Source organism: Eumetopias jubatus, unplaced genomic scaffold (assembly GCF_037043125.1).
Source record: "Eumetopias jubatus isolate StellerSeaLion01/CBP00866 unplaced genomic scaffold, mEumJub1_p1.0 scaffold_3, whole genome shotgun sequence".
NCBI lineage: Eukaryota > Metazoa > Chordata > Mammalia > Carnivora > Otariidae > Eumetopias > Eumetopias jubatus.
Genome location: NW_028274809.1, coordinates 12260265 through 12280505, shown reverse-complemented (window position 1 = coordinate 12280505; position 20241 = coordinate 12260265). Strand labels below are relative to the sequence as shown.

The following is a 20241-nucleotide window of genomic DNA, read 5'->3' as shown; positions in this document are numbered from 1 at the left end:
CAGTTAATAATTGGGACATGATATTTATTCCTATTCAACAACTTCTTTTAGCTCTTGTCATACATATCTCTTAAAGAATACGTTTGTAAAATCCTTTTAGGGAATAGAGTCTAGGGGAAGAGAACTAACCTCAGGCTGGGGGCCCCACCTTCTAGATCAAGAGTTGCCACTAATTTTGGTATCTTGAGAAATGGTTTCTCATTCTTGTGTCTTTCTTCCTTCCATAGTAACCTGTCAATTTTAGGAGATAGGAAAATCTTTTATTTCTTCAAAATGGAGTAACTACATAATCCTAAATCATTTCCCCAAGTATATATCCTGAAAAGCACTTTTACCCTTGAAGCAGTAGGACCTTGAAGAAGCATTTAAAGGAGTTTTGAAAATACAACATTGACTATGTTTAATGAAGTTCTTCATTTTCAAGGGTGCTCCTGCTGCAGAAGCTATAGACCTTGATGGAAGAGGTGACCCCGGGTTGCCAGGAGCTCCGGGATCCCAGGTACTGCATGTCAGAGGAGGCCCCATTATTCTCAGTCCTCTGGCTCCGACTCGGGCTTTCTGTCTATCTGACCCTCTCCTTGTTTCTCCTCTCTCTTTGTCTCTGTGACTCTGTCTTCGTCTGTCTCTCCTCTTTCTTTTTTCCCCCAAATCTCTTCCTCACTCTCTTAGGAACATTTTTATGGTTTGTTTTCTGTTTTCTTTTTTTATTGAGGTATTATTTGACATATGACATTATATTCATTTCATATGTGCAAGGTAATGGTGAGATATTTGTACATATTGTGGAATGATCCCCACAATAAGTCTAGTTAACCTCCGTAACCACAGTGACAAATACTCTTTTTTTCTTGTGATGAGAACTTTACTTTCTTAGCAACCTTTCAAATCTGGAGTATGGTATTGTTAGCTGTAGTCGCTCTGCTGTCCCTTACATCCCCAAGACTTATTTATTTATAACTGGAGGTTTCTACCTTTTGACCCCCTTTACCCATTTTGCCCTCCCTTCACCCCCGCCTCTGACAACCACAAGAACATTTGAAGCAGATATTCATATTTCTTCTGTTGGCATTGACTTCATTTCATTCTAAAACATTCATCTCATAAGAAACTCCATGAAACTAATATAAAAGGATGATTTTGTGCCTAAGTCTTTTAATCTCTTCTTAAATCTCAATTACCCAGGCTTTCCTAAACCTAAGGAGGAATCTTCAAGGAATAGTTATGCTCCACTTATTCTGTATTTGTTGAAATCAAGGATAGGTTTGTATCATACATTGAGTATCATTTAAAACTACAATGTTAAATAACAGCCCTGTTTCAAATTTTGCATGACAGTAAGTAACTGGGTTTTATTTAAATGCATCTTTCTCCTGTTGAGTGGTTTACCTTCTGATCTATATGTATGTAGATCTGAGTGTGATCCCTCATGGGTACGAAGAGACACAGCTATTTGGGGGACTGTGTATGCTTTACTTTGGGATTCTAAAGGGTCTTTTGATAAGCCTAAGGCACAGGTACTAACTTCCAGTTTAATTAACCAGAAATATCTTAACTTAGTTCAGAAGTGTATATGGAAATTTCTGGAAATTTGTCTAAGTGAGCCAAAGAGTTTGAGTGTAGGCTGTCAGGGAGTTCCCTGATGGTGAGCCATGCCAACTGATGGTGAGCCGCAAAATGACACAACGATGCAGTTAGGAGCCTTTACTGACCTTTGAGGAAAGATGCAGAACATGATGGCTCTTCATTTTTCTTGCTTAGGGAACATTTACGGGGCCTGATGCTGGAGGAAAGAGATCCAGTAAGAAGAGATTAGCAGCGATCTGGGACATTAATGTGTCCCTTAAATGTGCATTGAGTGTTGGCTAGGTACTACCAAGTGCTGCTGATTAAGATATAGCAGTAGGACACTCATCTATACAAGAAATATTTATTACATCCCAATTATGTGTCAGCAGCTGTTCTAGGCTCTAGAGATACCATGGTGCATAAATTAGCCAAAAAAAGATTAAAAAAAATTCTTGCCCTCATGGATCTGACATTCTAGTAGGGGAAAACAAAAAAGATATAAATTAGTAAGTGCAGGCATGTTAAATAGTAAATTTTAAGGAGGAAAACAATGCAGGGTCAGGGGAGAGGAAGTGTCCAGGTTGGAAAGAGGGTTGTGGCTTTAGATTGGGTGGACAGGGAAAGGATGACATTTGAGTGAAAATAAGAAAAGGGAGAAGAAGTGAGTCATAAATATGCCTGGGGAAAGAGGTTCTAGGCATAAGGAGAGCAGGTGGAAGGCCCTACCAAAGAAGCATGCTTGGCTGAGAGAGACAAATAGGCAGACAGAGAGATAGACAGAAAAGCAAAATTTTAAAGATTTAAAAACCTCCTCTAAATTAAAGCTACTGCTCTGGTCATTCTTCTGGAAACGTTGCCATCAGGATATTCCTGGCAGCCTGTTATACATGGCAACACACTTTCAGGCATCTTGTTTTTTTCCTTTTTTTGTAATTAACTGCAGCCATAAATGACGGGCGTCATGTTCCTCAGGTTTCATTAAAATATTGTAATGGATTTAATTAGTGGACCTCATTCTTAGGTGAGAAGTAAATTCAAACTTACTCTATTCTTCTCTTAATTTATAGGGTTTGCCAGGCCTTCCAGGCTTTCCAGGACCTGTTGGTCCACCTGGCCCTCCAGGATTCTCTGTGAGTATGAAGTCATCACTGCTATAGACCCTGTAACCTAGTAAATTCATTAGAGCGAAAAACTTCACACAGAGTTTTCGGCTTGGCACATTTTCTGCTGTAATTTTAACTTGTGGCTTTTTCTAGGGCTTTCCAGGAACCATGGGACCTCCAGGACCTAAGGTAGATTACGGTTCATATATCACAACAACCAGAACACTGAGAACAAGTTAAAAGCCAGACCTGGTCTGATTGGACATGTGGTCACTGCCTGGCCCCTCTCTAGAAGCCGCGGGATTCCCAGCAGGGAAGAGAACAGGACAAGCCGCTCTGTACCCCTCACTGTCTTCTCCCTGCACTTAGTAACTTGATCCCTGATAATTCAGTTATAAGGAGCTTCCTATTAGGAAAGGGCAAGTCCATAGATTTCCCATTTCCAATAATCCTACTGATCACCCAACACTTTATCCTATAAAATTTGTAGTGGGCCGCTTCTCAACACCAACCTGATCTTAATGCTAGGAAATGAAGGGTGAATATTCATGTGCTCATTAAACAGCGTCCTGCATGTCTTTCTCATAAAAAGACCCATTGCTAGTGTTGGGGAGGAGAAACTTTTCTCTATCCTCTTAGGTTCCTGAGTGGGGACATGCATATGGAACTGAAAAAAGACCTATTATCAGGAGAAGAAGGTTCATTTCATATGCATGTGGGGGCCTCACAGAAATGAAATGAAAACCCCAAAGAGGCTGTCAGGCCCAGAGGCTTGTGTAACATTTTAACAAAGGGTGATACATTTGTGGAGGAGTGACAAGACAAAGGAAAGGGGTTTTGAGCTGGTAAGGGTAGTAAATTGTGGGAAAGTACATACAAGGGGGAAACTAATGGAAGATGAGGGTTATTTCAGTAAGGTTTGTTGATGCAAATTTCAGTCACTGCTGGCTCCAGAGATAAGAGTTGTCTCCTCTTCCTGGTACAGGAGAAGAGTCGGGTGACATCTTCGCCAAGGGAAGATGCCTCCATGCCCTGCCCTTAGGTAGATGGAGGAGGGTAGAGAACTTTTTCTGCATTTGCTGTTACTCAGTTGTCTGGAGCTCAAAATAATTCTTACGCCAAAGTGATATTTTGGGGTGGCTTAGTCTGAGCCCCTCATTTAACTAAGTAGGAAAATGGTGAGTGAGGCTGAGCCCCCTAGGAAATTAGTCCTAACGCCGTATCTCTTGCTACTACCAGCTAGATTTTGTGTGTAGGGAACTTGCCAAGGTGCTTTCACAATTATTATCTCATTATTTACGTGAGTTGTCAAAGAGACGGTAAATGACAGAGCTGAGATTTAAAGCATTTCGATTCCTCATCTTGAGCTCTTGTCCTGTAGCTTGTGGGCTAATGGGTGGAAGATCTGTATACTCAAGAGTAAAACAGCAAGGAGGCACTTGTGATGCACACTGGGTATAGTATGGAAGTGATGAATCACTGACCACTACTCCAGAAATCAGTATTACCCTGTATGGTAACTAACAAAATTTAAATAAATAATAAAAAGAAGGCAAGGAGGCATTGGTTGAAATGATAGATCGGCCATTGTGAGTGAGACACACTGTTCACATTAGACATAGCTCATTTCACTAAATCACTAGTGAAGTCAGATAGCCTGAAATGTTTTCTTAGCCTCCCTATCAACTTTTGAATTTCAGAATCCAGAAGTTCAGCCACCCTTCCTTCGTATCCTTAAGACGAGAAAACTAGGGCATCAGAAAATTAGACAACCAGCCAGTGGCTGAGCCAGAAAAATGTCCTCTGAGCTGGTTTCCCTTTCCCATCCCGCCACACGGCATGTCATCATTTGCCATAGAAAGTCCATCCCTTAAGTTTTCTGCACTTCATGATCTCCACTCTTGAAAGAAACATATTGCCCCTCTCCTCCAAGAAATAGCTAAAGTAATTTTCATAACACTAACATACCATTAAAATTTAAACATTCAGTTACAAACATTGGAACGTCAGTGGATTTAGACTCCTCATCTCCGTTTTTGAAAAATAATTTAGTGTTGTCTTTCTTACAGGGTCACATGGGCGATAAAGTGATAGGACAAAAAGGAGAGCGGGTAATTCAAATATTGTGGTTTGTTTGTGGGCAAGACGTTTTACGTTTCATAGCAATCATCCTGTACATCTTAGTCACTAGGTGACCCTGGAGCAAACATGTTTGCTCTGTCGTTTGTGCTATCTTCTTAACCTAAGAGCCAAAGGGGAGAGTCTTTCTCTCCAAAAAGCAAAGGTGATGTTGTTTGGTTTGGCATTCCTGAATGTGTTTGTCTTTAGGGTGTGAAAGGATTAACAGGACCCCCCGGACCACCAGGAACGGTTATTGTGACGCTAACAGGCCCAGATAACAGAACGGTAACTCTTCCATTTTATTACTCGGGTTGGACGTTCTCACTTTCCGGGGTGAGGTCCTCATGATCCCTTACCTCTTTTATTTTTTTTTTATTTTTTTAAATTTTTTTAAATTTTTTTAAAGATTTTTTTTTTAAAGATTTCATTTATTTATTTGAGAGAGAGAGAGAGAATGAGGGATAGAAAGCCCGAGAGGGAAGAGGGTCAGAGGGAGAAGCAGACTCCCCGCTGAGCAGGGAGCCCAATGTGGGACTCGATCCCGGGACTCCAGGATCATGACCTGAGCCGAAGGCAGTCGCTTAACCAACTGAGCCACCCAGGCGCCCCCCCTTACCTCTTTTATAAGCTTTGCCCTCTGAGCCCTCTCAGCCAGCCTGAGCCTCTGGAGTTTATTGTTCCCCATCTTTTACTCGTGAACCAGAAAACATGAGACAGAGATCTGAGGCAAGATCAGAGGCTGGCGGCTTCCATGATTCTAGAAGGTAGAGCCTGAATCTAATTTTGCTCACCTTTTATCCTCACCCCTTTCATTGTTCCTAACTCAGATGGGGATTCAGTGAGTATTTTTTGATAAATGATAACAAAATAGGTGTATGGCTATGATCCAACTGAATAGTAATGACCTAAAGATATCAGTGGAATGGTATTATAATCAAACGGGGCATTTTTACCTGCCATTATATCCCCAAGGGCAATGTGGCGTGCATTCTTCTCCAAGGACACTGTGGCCCCGTTTTTCAAAATGAACATTTGCTTTTTGCTTCCACCATGAGGTAGCTAGACCAGGATATAGAACTGAACTGAATGCTCAGAAAAAGTGAATCATAATATAATACCCCAAACCTAGACACAAGGCTGATGCCAGAATGTCTGGGGGGGTGGGGAAGTGAGGGGTTAATTAACAATTTTTTTGTGGATTAACTAAGAAATAAATATAAATCCTCCTTCTCTTTTAAACTTCTGATTGTTTTTAATAATAGCTTGATCGAAATATAATTCACATACCATATAATCCACTGTTTTAAAGAATAAAATTCATGGGCGCCTGGGTGGCTCAGTTGGTTAAGCGACTGCCTTCGACGCAGGTCATGATCCTGGAGTCCTGGGATCGAGTCCCACATCGGGCTCCCTGCTCAGCAGGGAGTCTGCTTCTCCCTCTGACCCTCTTCCCTCTCGTGCTCTCTATCTCTCATTCTCTCTCTCTCAAATAAATAAATAAAATTTAAAAAAAATAAAGAATAAAATTCATGGGTTTTAGTTATAACTAATTTTAACGTTATTCAGATATAATTTATATACCATGAAACTCACTTATTTAGTGCACAATTCAGTGGCTTTTAGTGTATTTGTGGGGTTGGACAACTATTACCACATGCAATTTTAGAACATTTTTATCACCTAAAAAATAAACCCCTTAGCTTCTCTAATATAATTAATTCTTAATGATAGAAGTTTTGTTTATCAAAACAAAATTGAGAAGAGTTAAAACAAAACATGGTGAAATTTGATATGACCAAAATAATATCACTGAAGATTGGAAAAAAATTGACCTAAGGAAAATAACTAAACTTCTCAGAGGTAATCAACAAAAATAAAATTAATGAAGTATAAAATTTTATTGGCCAGAACTGGACAGAAAAAAAATCTTATCTTGACAAAAACTAGATCTGGAAGATTTGACCCAGGTGAAAATTTTTGAGTTTGAAAAAAATGTCCCAAGAGGAGACTCACACTGGAGAAAATAGTCAATAAATGTGATAAGAACACACACACACACACACACACACACACACACACACACACACAAAGAACACAAACAAACCTGATTAACACAATCAAATCCTCCTTACAACATATGATCAGAAATTAATTGATCCCAATGAAAATAATTCTGTATATTAAAAATGAAAATAAGATACATTGGGAATGATTTAAATGTGCTTATTGAAAACTGATTCAGGAATTAAATTGATTTAACATAGTTGGATTCAAAAGATACTTTCTTTAATACAACAAAAGTTCATGTATGGCTTCAATGGGTTCACAAGTATAAAATCTGAAATACAAAAAATGATAACCTGTCATGTATACATAAGTAGTTTGTAGATCCAGTTCGTTGAACAGATGGAGAAAATTTTCAAGTAAAAGCAGTATAATCTTGTTTGATCTGTGTGTAATGACTTTAAAAATTGTTTTTGTCGCAGGACCTCAAGGGGGAGAAGGGAGACAAGGGAGCCCTGGGGAAATCCGGACCTCCTGGACCCTCAGTAGGTTCTTTAGAGTCATGTTGTTCCCTGGAAACATGAAGTAGAGCCTTAGTGTGTATTTGGATGTATGATCTACTTTTAAATCTTAATATTAGCTAAAGCATGATAATATTTCACCACAGACGTCATGGAATATACTAGAATTATTTCACACCCTCTTCTAGCTGAAATCCCTGCGAGGTTGTACACCCACCCATGGCCTCTCTCCCATCTTATGATTTATCTTCAGCATCTGGTATTTTATTTTATTTTTTTATTTTTTTTTAAAGATTTTGTTTATTTATTTGACAGAGAAAGAGACAGTGAGAGAGGGAACACAAGCAGGGGGAGTGGGAGAGGGAGAAGCAGGCTTCCCGCGGAGCAGGGAGCCCGATGCGGGGCTCGATCCCAGGACCCTGGGATCATGGCCTGAGCCGAAGGCAGTTGCTTAACCAACTGAGCCACCCAGGCGCCCCCAGCATCTGGTATTTTAGCATCTGTCTTTAAATGAACACTTATACATGAGATGACCCCCCATTTGGACATTTTAAAATATAACAGAATAATCAGAAGGAAAAACTTAATGACAATCGAGGTGAGTCAAAAAATCGATTCATAAAATTTGACATAACTCTCATTAATTACAGGGACCACCTGGAGAATCTTATGGATCTCAAAAAGGTGCTCCTGGAGAACCTGGCCCGCAGGTAAATTTGGAAACTCAGTATTGTGTACAGCCTGTATCAGTCAATGCTTAGGTCTCTTTAGGAGGCAAATGTAAGATACCCAGTTCAAACTAACTGAGATTTTTGTAAGCTTTTTTAAAAGATTTAGGAAATGAAACTTATTTGTTCAAGTATCTGAGGATTTCATGGCTAAAACAGCCTCCAAGGACTTCAGAGCCTGAAACAAGATGGGCAGGAGTCCACCTATCATTTCTCCTCCTCTGTGTGTATTGGCTTCGTGGTCTCCTTTGACACTGATCTTGCACGTAGGCGTCAATGGGGAGGAAGAGCAGGAAGTAGCAGAGGACAGCTTCGGGTTAATGGCATCCAAGAAGATAGTGTGTCTCCCTGTGTCCACTAATAACACCCCCAAGAATCGCTCTAATTGGCCTAGCTTGGTCCTGTGTCTCGCCCTGGAGAGATGACTGTGGCCAGGAGGGAAAGTTCCCAGGATGGGCCAGGCCAGTAGGGTGGGGGCCACTGTGGCCGACAGTCCCGTCCGACCCACACAGAGTGAGGAAAGGGCAGCTCTCCAAAGAAGATGGGGCACACTGTGACATGGGTGCTGGGAAGACAGAAGCAACCGGGGTCCACTCACCCACCCAGCTCTATTTTGGAAAGATTTAAACACATATATTGTTTAAAGACTCTAAAGATTATACATCAAGAAAAGTATTTTTTTCTAAGAAAAAGTGTTCGGTCAATATGATGTTTAATTCTATCACAGAGGGTAAACATTGTAACAGTTCATCTAAAAACCTTGTCTGTTTGGGACACTGCAATATGCCTTTATAAATATATTCAAATATTGGCACGTGTGCGGGTCGGGGAATTGCCAACCTTTCAAATAAATAATTTGAGTGTGAAGTCCTCCCTCTTTCTAGGTCTTTTGGTCCATTTCTCTGCTTTTTCAGTTTTTCTTCCAAGCTGGGATGGGCAGTATCAAATCTTGTTTAATTAGCTAATCTTACTTTCCAATCTTTCTCCCATTTCCCTCCCTAATTTCCCATTCTGACTGGCTTCTGCCTTCCCCGGCAAGAGAAGGTCTGTGATTAATAGTTTTTTCTTCTAACAAATGGGTGGAAAGTTTCAGTCAGGCTCTCTTGCCCAAGGTCAAGAGGAAATGATCATATCATTTACGTTTTCCATATTTATTAAAATTATCCATATTTATTAAATTATGTGTTTTTGCTTTGTTTTTGTTTTAGGGAAAACCTGGCGAAGATGGTGCCCCTGGTTTCCCTGGCACTGAGGTAAAGACATGTTTGGCCCATTGATGTTGTTGAAATGTCAGTCCCATTAGACGAAGAAGGATTTGGGGAATCACTGTTAGTTATGAAGCTAGCAAAAGCATATAGCTTTTTAAACCCGTGTTTGAGAATCATAGTGTTACACCCTCACTGTGAAGAGAGATCATCCGAGCACGTCTTATTTTTTCTTTTCAAAGAGGAGTTCCAGGGCACCTGGGCGGCTCAGTCAGTTAGGTGTCCGACTGTTGATTTTGGCTCAGGTCCTGATCTCAGCATTATGGGATTGAGCCCCGAATTGGGCTCCGTGCTCAGCCGGGAGTCTGCTTGAAGATTCTCTCTCCCTCTCCCTCTGCCCCTCCCCCACTCATGGGTGCACGTGCTCGCTCTCTCTCTCAAATAAATAAATAAATCTTAAAAAAAGAAAAGGGGGGGGGGAGTTCCAACTGTCCCTGCTTCCCACAGAAGAAATTGACCTGTATGTCTTCTGACCCATTCTCTTTTTCCACAGGGATCCAAAGGCAACAGGGGCTTCCCTGGGTTACGGGGTAAAGACGGCATTAAGGTGATCCCCTCTCTAACATCCTGTCTTCAGGCTTTTTAATTGGTTGGGTTTTGCCCACCCTTTCTTGGCCATGCCCTGAAAAGAGGTATAAGGGATTGCGATCAGAGCTCATTAAAGTAGCCTAGTTTTATTTGTTAAGAGGAAATAAGAGATGTGACAAATTTACTTAGACACCCAAAGGGCAATTTTGTGGGAAAGATCTAAAACTTGTCTGTGTGGTGGAAGCTGCCTGACATCATGACCAGTGAGATTTAGTTTCTTCATGAGGAAGGAGTTGGACAAGTCCTGCAAGTGAAGGTTTCTGGTCACTGGAAGTCAAGTGTAGGCTGAACCCCATGAGTCTCGTTCTGGGTCATGACACACTCAAAGGTCATGATCAGTGAATTATGAACTGTATTCCATTTCATTTGTTGCTGACAACATGTTACAGATGTTTTCAAATATTGTCGTTTCAAGTAATTGTAGGGATATGGGCAGAGTAAAGATTTATCCTATACTAATATGACTTCTGGTAGAATTCTGAAAGTGCTGTCCTGATTTGGTAAGGAAGGGGGTTGGTTACAGGTTAGTTGGGACCCTGGGAATTGCACACAACCCACAGCCTGGTTTTGCTGTGCCTGTAATCTGGGGGAGAACGTGGGCATGTGAAATGCATAGGAACACCCTCTGAAGGTATTGACATGGAAGAAACACGTAAGCTACTAGAGCAACAACCTCTTCCCAAGACCTTGTTGACAGGATTCTTGTCCCAGATACGGCCCTCCAGGGAAATGACCCAAAGTCAATGTCCCGTTCATTTTAACTCGGTTTGTACACTATATGGAAATAGCATGACTTTTAGCATTAATTTATTGTTTAACTGTTTGTTTTGCTTTTTAAGCATACTAAATATGTAAATACTTTGGGTTAATGTACTCATAATTTATAACGGTCTTTCAATACAGGGGTGGAAAGGGGACATTGGCCCTCCAGGATTTCGTGGTCCAGTAAGTGTAACTAAAGACAATATCCATGTTGGGGCGCCTGGGTGGCTCAGTCGGTTAAGTGTCTGCCTTCGGCTCAGGTCATGGTCCCAGGGTCCTGGGATTGAGTCCCGCATTGGGCTCCCTGCTCAGCAGGAAGCCTGCTTCTCCGTCTCCCACTCGCCTTGCTTGTGTTCCCTCTCTCGCTGTCTCTCTCTTTGTCAAATAAATAAAAATAAAAAAATCTTAAAAAAAAAAGACAAGTATCCATGTCATATTTGATCAAGTCCTTCAAAGTATCAAAGAAATTTTGAATCAGTGTCTCTCATTAACTATTAAGATAGAGATTATGGTATTTACTTTTTTTATCACACCAGGGGAGAAAATAGCTGTTGTCATTATTTGTCCAGTGGACAATGGATAAATATTTCTATTTGGTCCTATTTGGTCTCTGGAAGGCACTAGAAATGCCCACCCTGAGCAATGGGAAAGAAGAAACCCTTTGTCCAATCAGACATGGCCCAAAGTGCCCTGTGCCCTTGAGCAGAGTAGGAAGGATGCACTGGAGGTCAGCTGGGGCACCCATGGGAGAGGGAGCCCGCTCCACCCACTCCAGTGGGGCCCACATATGACAACCTGTATTTCCACGCACCAGAAGCTCAACCAGGGCCAGCGAAAACCAGTGACCCCCCCCGCCAGCCCAAATTCCATCTCAACAGGCAGTCTCCTCTCTCCAGCATGGACATGGATTTGATGTCTGTCAGCTCCTGACTTCAGAGTGCCCATATTCTCTATTTTGGGACCCTGTAGCTTAAGGAGATGAGTAAAAGGGACCCAGGCTCCGAATTCTGGTATCCCTTTCTCTCCTGCCTTTAAAAGACAGTAGTTCTCAGCGCACCTCAGTGGTGCAGTGGGTCAGACTCTTGGTTTCGGCTCAGGCAGTGATCTCAGGGTCGTGAGATTGAGCCCCAGTCAGTCTCTGCACTGAGCTCGGAGTCTGCTTAAGACACCGTCTCCCTGGGCGCCTGGGTGGCTCAGTTGGTTAAGCGACTGCCTTCGGCTCAGGTCATGATCCTGGAGTCCCGGGATCGAGCCCCACATCGGGCTCCCTGCTCAGCGGGGAGTGTGCTTCTCCCTCTGACCCTCTTCCCTCTCGTGCTCTCTATCTCTCATTCTCTCTCTCTCAAATAAGTAGATAAAATCTTAAAATAAAAAAGACACCGTCTCCCTCTCTCTCAGTCCCTCCCCCACCCTCTCTCTCTAAAATAAATAAATAAACCTTAAAAAAAAAAGACAATAGTTCTCACATTCAGTGTGCTGAGCAGAGCTGCTATTTGTGATTATGCTGGTTGCACAGAAAGGTCCATGATGATAAAAGAGTCGTGGGGTGGGGGTGAGGGGGTTCCGTTATGCGTTGCAGTTCTCAGACCCCTCAGGCTAAGCAATTTAACTCAGTAACTGGAGGAGCATCCTGGAAATTCACATCTTCACACAACAAGCCAGTGATCCAGATGCAAGTAGTCCCAAAATACTTTTATGGAGTTGCCGGGAAGAAGAAATGGGCCATTTTGTGAAAGCACTTAGCCAACATTTGGCAGGTGCATGTATGTCATTATGGATTTTGTGATGGAGATTATTACATTATCATTACTGTTACTATTATGAATTATTTTTGTGATTTTATACATAATTAACCACAATACTTTTGTTATCTCTTTTTTAAACACGCCAACAAAGTAATTGGCCCCATGCAGCATACGAGAAAACAAAACAAAACTTTTATATTTCCATCTTTTTTCCTTGAAGATAAGTGTACTGAATTCTAAGTGAAACCGACTTGTCAGTTGCGCTTGAGAGACATTCTTAGCATTCCTAACTTGCTGTGTGTGTTTCAATTCTATATAATTCTGCAGCTTCTAGTAACTTCCTTGGAAGTTCTACTTAGGAAGCAGACGGTTAAGGAGACCAGCAGTAGGTCCACCAAGTGTGTTAGAAACAATAACCCTCAATATTATTGCAAGCCAATGGTATCCTGAAATTCAAAGAAACAATCAATGGAGTATTTTTTGCTGGGTGGGTCCCAACACACTCTGAAATAAAGTTAGTCCATGAGGACCAGCATTTTTTAAAAAAAAGTGTAATAGAATATAATAAAAAAAAATGAGAGTTGATAATATGTCAAAAGGGTAAGTCACTACTTGTGAAACTTTAATTTCAGTATACATATCCCCCCATATCTAGATACGGATAGAACTGTGAGTTTGTGAGCTGGCTCACATCATAAAATGTATTTCTCACTGAAAGCCCATGAAATATATGATATGGTGATACCAGAAACATCAACTTTGATCTTTAAATTTATCCATCATGTATACATGACTTTATTCCTGCTAACACATAAACTTACGAATTCAGGAAAATACCATTTGGGGGTGGGGGGAAAGGACATTGAAGTATTGCATTTGGTGAGCTCACCGTAAATAGCTCTCCTTTCTCTTTATTCATTTTTCCTTGAAGACAGAATATTATGATTCATACCAGGAAAAGGGAGATGAAGGACTTCCAGGCCCACCAGGGCCCAAAGGAGCTCGTGGCCCACAGGGTGAGAATAAATTTCTTCCTAAAGCATTTGCTGACCATGTCCATGTGTTTATTTCCAGGCAATGTATAACAAATGTGCTTATAGACCTAGAATTTACAGAGGGCAAAAGGGAGGTTTCCCAGTTTTCATGGATGGTAGTATTGGTGTGTCCTAATTTTCATACTTTTATATGAAAATTCCATAGGTACTATACCATAGAAGGTAATTAAATTCTCTTTGTGTGCGAAAGCATCAAGTTCAAGTCTGACAAAAAAAACACAAATGTGGCCAGAGGGCAGGAGGAGGGAACGGGAAGAATCGGCAATCTCAGGGGGATAGGAAAGAAAAAAACAGGGACCCTGAAAAACTGTAAACTGAGACAATCCACCCACTAGTGACAAGAGGGGCCTGAAACCTGGGTTTCCTGACTCCTGGCACCGTGAAGTAGAGTCACATTTACTCAGATGCTGTCCCTTTGGATAGATTAGAAAGGTGTAGGCCAAGAGCTCTCCTCTGTGGCCACACATCACAGAATCCCTGGGAACTTCTTAATAATGACATGCCAAGGTCCCTTCCCTGGCATTCTGATGTAACTGTCTGGAGGAGGGCCCTGGGCACCGGTAGATTGTAAAGGCTCCCCAGATTATTCTAGTGTGCGGGCAGGATCAAGAACCACCAACCTAAGGCAAATTGTTGATACAAATAAGATTTCAAAAGAGAATTTCACTTACAAGAGTACAAATTCCCAGTGTTCTTAAATAAATGGACAGAGAAGTACAGACATGGACAGAGATTTTTTTTTTAATCTGATATGTCCACTATAAATCACTCATATGTATCAAAGAATTAGAACCCCGTTGCACTGTCACAGCTAGAAGTGATCTGAGATGTAACACCTGGCCAAACCACAGGACCTTGACAGTTCCAGCTATTTGCTCTTGTCCGTCTGCACCATTCCAGCCAAGTGTCAAAGGCAGAGCAGGCTCCTAGTAAATGTCCTCTGAATTGTTTGACGGCGGTAAGGTGGCATGATTCGCTTCTGAGTGTTAGGCATCTCAGACTAGTTTCTTCTCTGTAGTTTGTCTAAACAAGTGAAACTTTCTAATATTTATCTATGTGAGAGTGGAAGAAAAAGTATGAAAATATTTATTATTAATTACGATAATGTGGTCACCCAAGATTTCAAAAATAGGGGGAGGGAAGTATTTATGTCTTTATGAGTAATCAGTTACTGTTACGGATTTGTAGGTCCCAGCGGCTCCCCTGGGGTTCCCGGAAGTGCTGGTATGTACATGTTTCTTGGGGCACCAATAGAATGGAAAATCACGGGGGCGCCTGGGTGGCTCAGTCGGTTAAGCATCTGCCTTCAGCTCAGGTCGTGATCTTGAGGTCCTGGGATCAAGCCCCGCATCGGGCTCCCTGCTCAGCAGGGGCGTCTGCTTCTCCCTCTCCCTCTGCTCCTCCCCCCTGCTCATGCTCTCTCTCTCTCCAATGAATAAATAACAAATCTTAAAAAAAAAAAAAGGAAAATCACTTTTGCGTTGCTTACATAAGACAAATGTTTCATTAATTGATCTAAAAATGTTTCCAGCTTCTTCATTGTTAACTTTGTGACTCATAGCAGAAAAGGGAGTAGAAGCTGACACAAAGTGACTTAGGAATGCTCTTTTACTTCTTAGTGGTTTTAACTAAAGTGTAAGGCAATAACTGGTGTAGGAGCAGAAGCCTTGAAGCTCAGAGGAGGCACGGAGGTAGAAAACAGTAATTTATAGTAATTAGGTTGGTTAAAAATGGTAGTTTTCATAGTGTATCACATGTTGTGTAAGTACATAGATTGCACTTTTTTTTTTAGGTTTATTTATTTATTTGAGAGACAAAGCGCAAACAAGCCCAGAGAGGGGCAGAGGGAAAGAATCAAACAGACTCCCTGCTGAGCGTGGAGCCCTACACGGGGCTCAATCCCACACCGTGATATCATGACCTAAGCCGATACTAAGAGTAGGTGGCTTAACCAACTGAGCCACCCAGGCACCCCATAGATTAAACTTTCATGAGTTTATGTTTTATAAAAACACCCATGAGTCACTGGAGTGGTTGCCTCTTGAGAGAGGAAGACTAGAATCAAGGACATTTAATCAAGGATTAACCTCAGTGGCTTTAATTATAACTAAAATGCTGTCATGTGTCATTTTGTAGAGGAAACGAAACCATGAAAAAAATAGCAAAGATTTGATAAGCCCTGCCATTGATTACATTTTTCTCCCTGCCTTGTTGTACATTTAAACTATTTCATAATTTTGAAAATGAATTGAAATTAAGTGATTGCCGAACTATATGTATCTTATAAACCCCTTGTAAAAAATAGATAAATGGATAAATATTATAGGTACCTGCATGTGCACGGAAAAATATACGCCAAATTGTTAACAATGAGTATCTCTCTCTTTTTTTTTAAGATTTTATTTATTTATTTGACAGAGAGAAACAGAGCGAGAGAGGGAACACAAGCAGGGGGAGTGGGAGAGGGAGAAGCCGGCCTCCCACCGAGCAGGGAGCCTGATGCGAGGCTCGATCCCAGGACCCTGGGATTATGACCTGAGCCGAAGGCAGACCCTTAACGACTGAGCCACTCAGGCGCCCCAACAATGAGTATCTCCTGAAGTTGGAATACAAAAGGATATTTTAGAGATCTGGCTAAAGATTAGGGGAGAGTTTTTTTCTCTCCCCCAAGTAATGAATAGGCTCCTTTAGGAAGTACAAATTACAAATCTCTAAAACAGATGCCAATCACAGGGATTTGCTTTTATGGCAAAATCCTTATGCTCAATAATCAGAAATAATCAGATATTACCCCTGCCGGTTCTCAGCCCTTTGGTGGTGAGGTCTTTCTTCTTTTTGTTAAACTGTTTGCAAGGCAGGGATTTGAGACAGGCCCTCTCCTCACATCCTTGTCACCTTAAAAGGGACAGATGAAATGGCTTTGTACCACCTGGCAAGGCTTCTCTCCCAGGAGATGCCTACCTCCCCACCACGCTCTTTTATAACTAAGATGTTTGGCAGGAATGAAGTCCAATTAGGACAGTCTCTCTTTCTCATTTCAAACACTGAAAGGTAGGTAGGTATCTTCTAGTCGCTAATGAAAAAAATCCACAAAGCAGCACATATCGAAGAATTTCTCATGAGGTCCTTTTAAACAAAAAGATGACAATGCGTCTCTAACTCTGTTTCAGTCCCTTGTAATAAAGAAGTCCCTATCTTACTGATGGGACTAGGATGTTCTGGGCTTCGCTGTGCTGTGAAAGTTTAACAAGGCCACAGATGAAGGAAGGAAGATATTCTCTTTTTGTTTTATATGCTTTCTATGCCTCTCAATTGTGTAACTTTTGTTAATAAGGATACGTTACTTTCTGCAATTAAAAAAAGTAATACATATGAATCAGGAAAACATTGAAATTGCACTAACATGATTCTTTTCTCCAAGGGTCATTGAGGCTTGGCCCCAGAGGAGCCCCTGGATCTCCAGGAGTGAAAGGAAGTAAAGGGGAACGAGGGCCCCCAGGAAAGAATGCAGTGGGGCCTCCTGGGTCCCCAGGTTGTCCTGGTTCACCAGGCCCTATAGGGCTGCCAGGATATCCAGGACCACCAGGTAGATACCTAACGGGGCCCCTATTGTGTACACTGCCCAATAACAGATGTGTGCAAATCAATGGCAATGAACCTTACTTGCAGCTTGGCCGTCAGTCTGTGTCGATCTTAGGAGCGATCTTTCTGCTGCTGTTTCATCTGATGAGCTATCTGTGAAGACAGCTCAGGTAGAATGAGGACATAGCAGGTGCAGCAAGGCTTTAGCCTGAGCTCCCACAGAGGGCAGAGTGGGAGGCAGGGACAAGGGACAGTGAAGCAGAGAAGGAGGGACGGTTATCAGGTTGGCCTTGGCTGAGTCTGTAACTGCTTGTCTGGTCCCTGGAGAATATCTTCCTAAAAGCTACAACTTTGGTTCAGAACAATCTGTCACAGGGGAACAAGAGGCAAGAATTTATCTACCCATTCCTATTAGTCGTGGGTCGAAGATATATCCCACAGGACCAGACTAACCACACACACACACACACACACACACACACACACACACACACACACACACACTCTTCCAGGCTGTGTTAGCATGGCTCCCAGGGCGTCCCATGCACTGGCATCAGCAGGAAGACCCAGGGCAAGGCGGTGTGGGCTGGAGGTGCAGCAGGGGCATGGGGCAAGATGCTGCCAGATAAAGTGGGTCAGAGACCACGTAGCTGCAGCCTAGAGGACGGGAAGTGCCTGGAGTTGTCCTCCCCTCTCTAGCCCCCCATAGCCGCCTAGCCTTCTCTGCTGGCTGACAGGTACACAGTACCTCAGAACATATGCGTCACTCTTTGTCTCTTAAAACACCTCTCTGGAAGGTGCCTGGGAGGTCTTGTGCTTTATACTCAACCTTCCTAATAGCCCTAAGAATCTTCTGTTGTGCCAGGGATTTTTTTTTTATTTGTTATTGTTACGTTAATCACCATACATTACATCATTAGTTCTTGATGTAGTGTTCCATGATTCATTGTTTGTGCATAACACCCAGTGCTCCACGCAGAACGTGCCCTCTTTAATACCCATCACCAGGCTCACCCATCCCCCCACCCCCCTCCCCTCTAGAGCCCTCAATTTGTTTTTCAGAGTCCATCAGGGATTTTATTTTTAAGAAGGGATTTTGTTTTTAAGAAAGGATTTATTATTTATAGACAGTGTGATTATAAATCTGGAAGATCCAAAAGAATAATCTGGAAAACTCTTACTGTTAATAAGATAATTCAGCTAAATTAGGTCTGGCTATTCGAGCAATATTTGAAAAAAAAAATAAAAGCTTCCCTTTAGGCCAGTGGCTGTTTAAGAAATTATCCCATTAATAAAACAATATAATATCCAAGAACAAAAGCTGTCAAGCTCTGGTGTGAACCTATGTGGAAAACAAAGCAAAATGAAACTTAACTAAAACCTTTCACTGGGTCGGAGATTTTAACAATTTCTAGTCCTCCAAGTCTTTTTCAAGACGTAGGTTTAATGTGCTCATTTCATCGACCAGGGGCCTGAGGTGCACAGCTCTTGGCGCTCATGAGTGCCGTAATCGGGCTCTGGACCCCAGGTGCCTGAGGTAATACAGCTCCTTCTGCAAGACACTGTACATCCTCTCCCCTTAGAGGTGGCCCTGGTTTCCTGTCCTCTCTTACCTAAGCAACACCTGTCTGTCCATCCAGGTGCAGCTTCAACTTCAAGTCCTGCAGAATGCTTACACTGAGCCCACATCCTGGAACACTCAAGCTTATCCCGATAGTTTTTCTCATTGCCGGTCTTTGTCAGTTTCCCCTACGAGACTCAAAGCTCTTTGAGGTCAGACACTGTGTCTGGTTTGCTGTTTTAAACTCAGCATGTAGCACAGGGGCTGGAACATTGTAGGTACTCAAATATTTGTTGAATTAAGTATGAAATGACCAGGAAAATGTGCAAGTAAATACAAATGTATAAATGTGTAAGTATACATATATGTCTACCTTAAGTATAAAACTGCCATTACATTTTACTGTTTAAAGATAACTATCCAAGTTAAGAAGGGAAGAATGAAGGGGGGGAAATCGGAGGGGGAGATGAACCATGAGAGACTATGGACTCTGAGAAACAAACTGAGGGTTCTCGAGGGGAGGGGGAGTCGGTGATGGGTTAGCCTGGTGATGGATATTAAAGAGGGCACCTATTGAATGGAGCACTGGGTGTTATATGCAAACAATGAATCATGGGACACTACATCAAAAACTAATGATGTAATGTATGGTGATTAAGATAACATAATAAAATTTTAAAAAATTAAAAAATAAACAAACAAATAAAAATTAAAGATAACTATCCAGTCATCTTAAAGACACAGAAAACTGGATCACAAAATGAGCATTCCTTTCAGACAGAGTCAAGCAAACATTACCCACACCCCATTCCATCTCAATTAAATGTCTCCACTGATAACCTTGGTCGCTCTGAAATTTGGAGCAGCTATAGGCATTGTTTTGAAATATTTAGTTTCATCAGCATTGCCTTCAACCTAGATTTGAAATGGCAAGACCAAAAAATCCAGTTATAGAACACAAGAGTTTAAGAGCGCTAGCTGTTCGTTGTAACGTTATAGTAGTGGATACATGTGGAAAACTGGGAAGAGCTTTCTTGAAGAATGACAAACTCGATTGATGTGAACAAGCCATGCAGAGAAAACAGATGATACTCTGTCAAAACCTTTTCACTCAATATGTATTAAGCATCTACAATATATCAGGAAGATTCAGTGTACCTGAGATAATAGAATGCGATGTGACCCTTTGCCTAAACATTCTAAAGGATAGTCTTGGAATAATTGGAAATAAGTGGCTAAAATAACATGGATTAATTTTATGATGAGAACTAACCAGATAACAAACTTTCAAAGAATCACCACACTAGTATCAAAAAATATCACATGTCTGTAGTGAGAAAGGAAAAGCTGGTGAACACACTTCAGTCTTCAATTGCAGATAATCTTCAAAAGATGCAGCCTCCAAAACAAATATGGGGGAAATGCACATAGAATAATACATCTTACTGAAACACTTGCTCATTGAATAAAGAAACAAAACACTAGCTTTGGTGTTGTCTTTTTGCAGGTGACATCGTCTTTCGCAAAGGTCCACCTGGAGATGGTGGACTCCCAGGCCTTGTAGGGTTTCCAGGAATCCCAGGAGCCGATGGGCCCAAAGGTTGGTTCAATCAATGGTGTTGTTCTATAAAAGCAAGCCA

General features: G+C 41.7%; 1 protein-coding gene across 1 annotated transcript in view; it reads left to right on the top strand.

The window, feature by feature from the left end:
* Positions 1 to 20241, top strand: part of COL4A3 (collagen type IV alpha 3 chain) — a 124041-nt gene that overhangs the window by 65795 nt on the left and 38005 nt on the right. Inside the window, exons 9-22 of the mRNA XM_028105227.2 lie at positions 425 to 499; positions 2634 to 2696; positions 2823 to 2858; positions 4739 to 4780; positions 4998 to 5075; positions 7277 to 7339; positions 7966 to 8025; positions 9252 to 9296; positions 9802 to 9855; positions 10800 to 10841; positions 13335 to 13419; positions 14647 to 14682; positions 16880 to 17044; positions 20109 to 20201. Of these exons, the coding sequence (XP_027961028.1) occupies positions 425 to 499; positions 2634 to 2696; positions 2823 to 2858; positions 4739 to 4780; positions 4998 to 5075; positions 7277 to 7339; positions 7966 to 8025; positions 9252 to 9296; positions 9802 to 9855; positions 10800 to 10841; positions 13335 to 13419; positions 14647 to 14682; positions 16880 to 17044; positions 20109 to 20201 (937 nt within the window). The remainder of the gene's footprint in view (positions 1 to 424; positions 500 to 2633; positions 2697 to 2822; positions 2859 to 4738; positions 4781 to 4997; positions 5076 to 7276; positions 7340 to 7965; positions 8026 to 9251; positions 9297 to 9801; positions 9856 to 10799; positions 10842 to 13334; positions 13420 to 14646; positions 14683 to 16879; positions 17045 to 20108; positions 20202 to 20241) is intronic.